The sequence below is a fragment of the Chaetura pelagica genome, unplaced genomic scaffold, assembly GCF_000747805.2.
Source record: "Chaetura pelagica isolate M959 unplaced genomic scaffold, ChaPel_1.0 scaffold269, whole genome shotgun sequence".
In the NCBI taxonomy this organism is placed as follows: Eukaryota; Metazoa; Chordata; class Aves; order Apodiformes; family Apodidae; genus Chaetura; species Chaetura pelagica.
The window spans coordinates 398,435-405,328 of NW_009954705.1; the positions used below are offsets into that span (position 1 = coordinate 398,435).

The window sequence follows — 6,894 nt, forward strand, 5'->3', positions numbered from 1 at the left end:
TCTTACCTATCTACAGGATATAGTGTAACAGAAATTCACACAAAGCCTCAGTTCTTTAGTTTGCAACTTTATTTCTTTATAAGTTATTGGTATAAAGTTTAATATCTAATTATACAGTAACTTGGGGACTTTAAGGGAAGCTTATTTTGTCCTTTTTAGTGTCTTTTGGCATTTGGTTCTCAGGCAGATTTTAAGAGGACATATATGTGTACCTTAAATTTCTGTACAAAACCACTTCAAGCCTTTCTTTTTTTCTGAGTAGGATGCACAAATCATGCATATTGTAGACAATATAATGGTCAAGGAAATATTTCCCTCTTTAAACTAAGGCAGTTAAAAAACCATGAATATCAATTGAGTTAACTGGAAGAGTAAAAAGGCTTCCTCAGTGCTCATGTATTCTTTGAGCAAATATCCTGTTCAGTAAGACATGCCCCCTTGGGATGATTACTGATGTGATTGCTGTCTGCATTGAAAAGACAGCGATTGTCAGAGACACCCTTTAATAATGTACATTTCATAATGTCACTAACCCATCTGCTTTTGAATATGAACTGATCAGCATTAAGCATTGTGTAAAACCACATGCAAAAACTGCCATAGAATTTTTTTTATAGAACCAAATATGCAAGTTTTTGGAAAGGATATTTCAATGTTAAAAAAAATATACTATTAAAATGAGCACTTCAAGTAACTTAAATATCTTTAGCAAACATGTCCAGCAAGAGACTCTCTGTAACAGAAATTGTTCTTAGAACAAAAAGCTAATGAATGGCTATTTAGACACTAATTTTTCAACACAGTGGTAAGCCTGTGTGAAACAATTTGTAATCTAAATAAAGTGAGTCCATTACGCTGTTAAAAAAACTTACATTAAGCAAGACTGATTAACTATTGCATTTCTGTATTTACAAAAGTGCTTAGCATAACAAAATTACCTAAAAAAATATAAACTTTACTGATATCATTTGGTTCTATGTGTACTTCTAGGTCTGAACTTGGAGAAAAATAGTATTTACATTGCTAGATTTAGACAAGTTTCCTACTCTTTTAAAAGAAATTTAACAAAACTCCCAACACAAACAAACCCCTATGTAAGTCAATTAATTCCATCTGGCTCATCATAAATAGAGCAGAAGCAAATCCTTGAGTACTGAGCAGTATAAGTGATTCTAGCCATTGTCTGTGGCATTAGACCCCAATACAGGCTGCCGACAGATTGGACAAGTGGAGTTTTCAGAAAGCCAGCGATCAATACAATGAATATGGAACTCATGCATACACGGTAACTGCCTTAGCTTATTCCCTGTTACATATTCATTAATGCAAACACTACACGTTTTACTTATTTCATTTTCAGTGTGAATATCCCCATAGTTCCGGGTAGAAAGATTGTCAATCTGCTCTTTGGTTAAACCTCTTAAACGATCATCATCATCATCTTCATTCAGCAGGAAGAAGTGGGCCAGTCGAAGAATGGGCAGTGTTCCATTTTCCACTAGGTTATTAGCATCCTGAGACTGCCTGTTATCTTGGATTTCATTACTGCGACCATAGCGTTGAGGATCATTGCTCTGTCCATTTGTTTCCCTGCTGCCTTCGACTACATGCCCACTTCTAGATGAAACCTCACGTGGATCACTGCTGTTGTTTGCTGAACTTGAGTGACTCTGCTCTGATTGTACATCTGGTAAGTGATGACCACCTCTTTGCACTTCCGAATTAGATTCGGTTTCCATCAAAGAACTCAGTTCTCCAAAGCCTGTCATAATTTGTCTAAGGATTGATCGAAGAGCTACTGATGAAGGTTCCCCAAGCCCTGTTTCCGATATCCGACGCAGAGGGATGCGGATAGTGCTAACGTAGGTTCGGATACCTGCACGTTCCGACCGTGATATCGTACGCCGAAATCCCCCGCTGTCACTTTCAAAGGTAACAGTGTTTTCTGCCATTCCTACCCTTGACCGAGTTCTACTGGCAATACTGTCCCGGTCTCTGTTTTCTCCAGGACGAATTCTTCTCACCTGAAGATCTAATGTGATTGTTGGATGCCTTCTAACAGCAGCTACTGGCCTACTAGTTTCCTCCTCTTCCAAAGTTATTCCCAAGGATGGGGCTACACCGGAATGCTGAGGAGTCCGAGTGTTACCCCTTGCCTGTTCTTCGGCAGGCTGTGGAGAAGGCTGAGCTGTTTGTCTTCGACTTCTGACCTGCTGTGCATTTCTATCCTGCCTCTGCCCAGGTTCCTCAGAACGAGCAGTATCACCTTGCCTTTGCAGTGGAGAGCGGCTTCGACTACTTAAAGTAGACCTGAGCCGCAGAATCTCTAGTCTTTGGTTTGTATTCATTCGAACACTAGTTCTAGCTCTACCTCTTTCTGGCATTTCTCTTCGTTCACCAGCAGCTGCAGAATTATTATGTGTCGTATTTCTTTGGGAAAGGCTTGTCAACTCCCTTGTTCTACTCCTGAGCCTCCCTGAGATGGGACGAGAGGCTGCTTCAGAGCTCTGTGCTGCAGAACTTCTTACAGACCTGGTCCTTGCAGTGCTTGAACTTGCACTGTTTGCCTCTCTTGCAGTCCTGCTCCTCGTTCGTGGGGTTACTGGACTGACAGCTCTTTGATGTCTTCTTTCTAAATACATTCTGCTGCTATCTATACCCACATACTCCTCACCAGCAGTTTCAAAACTGTTATGCTCATGATTTATGTTGATTTCAAGACTAAATCGAAACTCCCCACTGTTTGGATTTGTTCGACTCACAGCTCTCCAGGTTTGGTTCCCACTCTGTCCACTGCGAGTGGCGTTTCCTGTGCGACGAAACGTGTTCAGCCATTCAAGCAAGGAGTCACCACTTGAGTTTTCTCCAAGAACATCAGCATCTGAGAAAAACAAAGAATTGCAAACATTCATACAACTGCATGCTCGGGATACTACGAGCCACTCCAAATCCTCCATGCTTGCTGGGCCCTGACTTCAGAAACGTTTCAGTAGCAGGACAGTTATCTCGCTATGCTAATGCAGTTTTGTTGCAAATATGCTGTATGTGAAAACATCACCAATCTAGAACTTTTGTCTCACCAGCAGATACACAGAGAAATTAGATGGCCTCTTCTGAGAAAGTGTTCAGATTTAGGCAGTCCAAAGTTAGTTGTATTTGTCCAGCACCTGTCCCTCACTTAAGCTATCAATTTGAGGGTATCCTGGCCAATGATAAAGCAAGGAAAAGTGTGACAGATCTTGTCTTCGTTTGGAAAACGTTTCAAAAAATGTATTCTGTAAGCATACATGGAATAAACGGTGTGTGGTTTTGACAAATTCGACCTTTTTGTGCAAATAGATCGTTTTCCTACTACCATATCCACAGCTCCATTCCCAAATCTCCTCTAGCTACAAGCTCAATAACAGATAGCATTGTCATGGTTAGTGCCAACTAAGTGTATAAAGAAAGTCAGTGGTCATGATCACAGTGAAGGTTTTCCCTTGAAGAGATCAAATTAATCTCTTGTTACTCCATCACCTTCCTATTTCCAAGAAAGCTGCAAGAAGTCTTGTACCTTTGTTTCTACGTTGCCTCTTCCTTCCCTAAATCTGACTACCATTGGCCAAATTAAGTCAATATTGCTGGGGAAGCGAAGACAGAAAGTGGACAATATAAACCTCATGCCATTAAAACAAAGTGAAATGAAAGAATTAAAAAAACCACCACAGTGGAGAGGTCAACTATTTCCCAATTATCTCCTCTGTTCCAAGTTCTCTAATACATGATAAAACTTATTAAAGAATTATAAGAATGGAAATTATTTTTGTGCTATTAAGTTTACTAGCAAAGGGAAACCAGGAAAAGAGGAGTAAGTAATTTGTGGCTGACATAAGTAATTTTTCATTAAGTATTTAAAGTTTGTTTTCGTATAACTGGGATTCCTCTCTTACTTTTCAAACAATCCATAGAGACACAATGAAAAAAACAAGACTTGAAATGTCTGGTACTGAAATCCATCAGCATTTCTTTTCCATATCTGTAGAGAACAATATCTATGCATCATGCACTATGTGTACATATATGAACAAATAATGTTTACCTCCAACAGTTCTACCTTCACCTTCTCTGTTATCCAGATCAGTCTGTGATGCCAGATGCTCCTTAGCCCCTTCCAAGCGTTGCTGCAACTCTTCTGCTGTTATTTCCCCTGAAATAATGTATATTTTGATCATGCTGTTAAACAAGAGACATTACTACTGCCTCAACACAGCCATGCAGAAATAAAAATACATTCTATCTTGAAAGAAAATCTTAAAAAATAAGGTAAAATTAATGAAACCAAAAAGAAAACAGCACTAGTGTGAGACTCTAAGGCAGGTACAAAGATAAAAGAAGTAGGTACTAAGTTGGAGGGGAAAAAAGATGCTGAATGTGTGCCAAGAGCATGCCAACTTTCGGTAGCAACTCAGAGGCCCCTAAAATTGCCACATAACAAGAGACAGATTTCAGTGTACCAAATGTTAATTATTTGGGTTTGAATATTACCTGTCTTAAGGAGACGTTGCATTTGAAAGAACTGTGTTTTTACACCAGCCTTAGTATCTAAGTTGTTATTTTTACTCCATTTAATACATTTGGAAGGGAAATTAAGGATTTTACCTTTTCAGAGTCACAGACCTAAGGCTCCTTGAGCCACACAACCACGTGTAGTGTGTCACAGCAGTAGCATTACTTCCTACTGCATATTTTTTACTGAAGGTATTCACATCTTACCAGGAGTGCCAAGCAGGTTGTGGTCTCTCATTAACCTGTAGTCTTCTTCATTGAGTTCATTAATGAACTGGTAATAGGCCTCCTCCCTGCTGAGGCGCTCCAGCTGTCGCTGCCTCTCGCCCTCACCGTGACTGCGCTCCCGAGAAGGTGCCTGCTCGTGGCCACTTCCCGCGCGGTGCCGAGAGCGATCCATAATAACAAGGCCAGGCTGTCCTGAACAAAACCAGAGGTTAGAACACACAGTAATTACAGTAAGAATTTACCTATTTTGTAGTCAAAAGTCCCCAGCATTTTCAGTTAAATTAGTTTATTAATAGCTGAAGAGGATTAAGGAGAACCAAGCTACCTGTTATTTGCCAAGTCAAGAGTGTAGCTTATTATGCAATTATTTTGCTTCCAGCTTTGCTGAAAAATATCTCTACAAGTCCCCTTCACTCACTGAAAGGACATACCAATTGGTACAGCAACTTTAAAAAAGCAGTGACAGATTTTTGGGTTTTTTTTTTGCTAAACGCTCTAGAAAGTCGAAGAATTAACAAAATCTATTTCCTTTCTTCCAGGTGAACAGCAATATAGGGTATTTTAAAAGCTAAAATATCTCTGAAAACATTGCTCTCTAATTGGACTGTAATTACCCACTGTAGAATTCTGACAACCAGAGCTACTGCTTTAGACACAACTACCTTTCACTTGAAACACTTACTGCTAGGCACCTAAGACGACATTAGTATCTCAGTCGGTGCTACCCCTCACACAGCACAAAGCCTACAGACAGTTTTGGCAGAACTGACTCTTTCAACATCCTGATAGAACTTGCATATTTTCCTTGCCCTTTCCAATCCCAAGGATTAGCTAGCAAAGGGATACCCACCCCCAGAAAACTGGTGTCAAAGACAACAGGCTATACCTTACCCCACCATTCTTCATCACTTTCCAAATACTGAATCCTTGGGACCACACTATCAGAAGGCATGAATAACCTTCTAGTGGCAGAAAAAGGCATCACCTCTGTTGGTTTCTGTGACATCACCACCTCTCTGGTTAGGACTCAATCCTGGTCCATTCAGCTCTCAGAGCACTCCCCAGCTTTTCTATTTTTTAAAGAAAACCTGTTCTTCAACATCCAATTTGAAAGAAGAGAAAGTGAAGTGTTATCTTTTCAACGGGGCTGCTCATTTAGTCAACACTGCAACACCTACTGAGGCAGACACCTGACAGAGGAGATTGCTTCCCTAAGAAGCACATCACCAAGCCAAAAGAGCAACCATGTGGCACCATCCTGCTTGTACGTGGAGAGGAATTTATTGGGTAAATACTTTTTTTTCTTTTGTCAATTCACAAACTTATTGAAGTCATCTCAAGTATTAATTATGAGGAAAACACAGAACAGCATTTGCAGCACACGCCCAATAAGTAATTAGTCTTCACAGGAAAGGTGATTACAGACAGACCAAACCAGCTATTAGACATACATTCAATAACAAGTAAATGAATGCTGCCAACAGATATGAAGTATCAGAAAATGTATTTGCCAACAGCAGAAGCAGGCATACATTTAATATACCTTTCTTATGTTCCTTGTGGGATCCGCTCTGATGCATTCTTGGCCTCCTCCTTTTCCACCCCATATGCTACTTCTTCCCACCCTTAGGTGGCTGCACTTCTAAACAGCCCTCCCCAGTCTTCTCATTTGCCTCCCGTCCTCAACACTGCATTTCCACGTATTTAATACTTCCCTCCCAGCTCGTTAACTCACTTAACTGAAAAAGAAATAAAAGCTGAGTATCTGCTCTTTGAGACATGTTCTGTTCCCCTCGTATTTGTGGGGGTTTAAAATTTACTACTGTACTCTTGGCTCAGCCTCACAAGCTGTAGGGAACTGCTGTCTTCACATTTCCCAGGTCACTTCTCATCACACTGCTAAACACAAATTTTTCAGCTAGCTCTTTGTCTTACTACCCCAGTTTCCTCAAAACACATGCAATTCCTCCCCTCCCAACACACAGTTGGTACTATTATGACCCTGATGACACCCATCATGACTATTATTGTGAAAATGTTCCATCTCTATGCCACTGAACAGTGAAGTGCCTCTCTCCCCGATTACTTACAACTGGAGACAAATAAAGAAGGGAAAGA

The 6,894-nt window shown here is 40.3% G+C and overlaps 1 protein-coding gene across 1 annotated transcript; it reads right to left on the bottom strand.

The window, feature by feature from the left end:
* Positions 1 to 1,172: 1,172 nt before the first annotated feature.
* Positions 1,173 to 4,948, bottom strand: RNF6 (ring finger protein (C3H2C3 type) 6). Its single transcript, XM_010005628.1, has 3 exons — positions 4,756 to 4,948; positions 4,097 to 4,189; positions 1,173 to 2,881 (listed from the first exon to the last, which is right to left on the bottom strand). Exons 1-3 carry the CDS (start codon positions 4,946 to 4,948, stop codon positions 1,173 to 1,175), a joined length of 1,995 nt encoding a protein of 664 aa, XP_010003930.1.
* Positions 4,949 to 6,894: the final 1,946 nt, after the last annotated feature.

Bases quoted from the DNA above. Each gene is read 5' to 3' on its own strand.
- RNF6 (XM_010005628.1), bottom strand. From the start codon at position 4,948: ATGGATCGCTCTCGGCACCGCGCGGGAAGTGGCCACGAGCAGGCACCT. The intron at 4,190-4,755 runs GTAAGATGTGAA...ACATTATTTCAG, and splicing joins CAACCTGCTTGGCACTCCTG to GGGAAATAACAGCAGAAGAG. The intron at 2,882-4,096 runs GTAGAACTGTTG...TGTTTTTCTCAG, and splicing joins GGATAACAGAGAAGGTGAAG to ATGCTGATGTTCTTGGAGAA.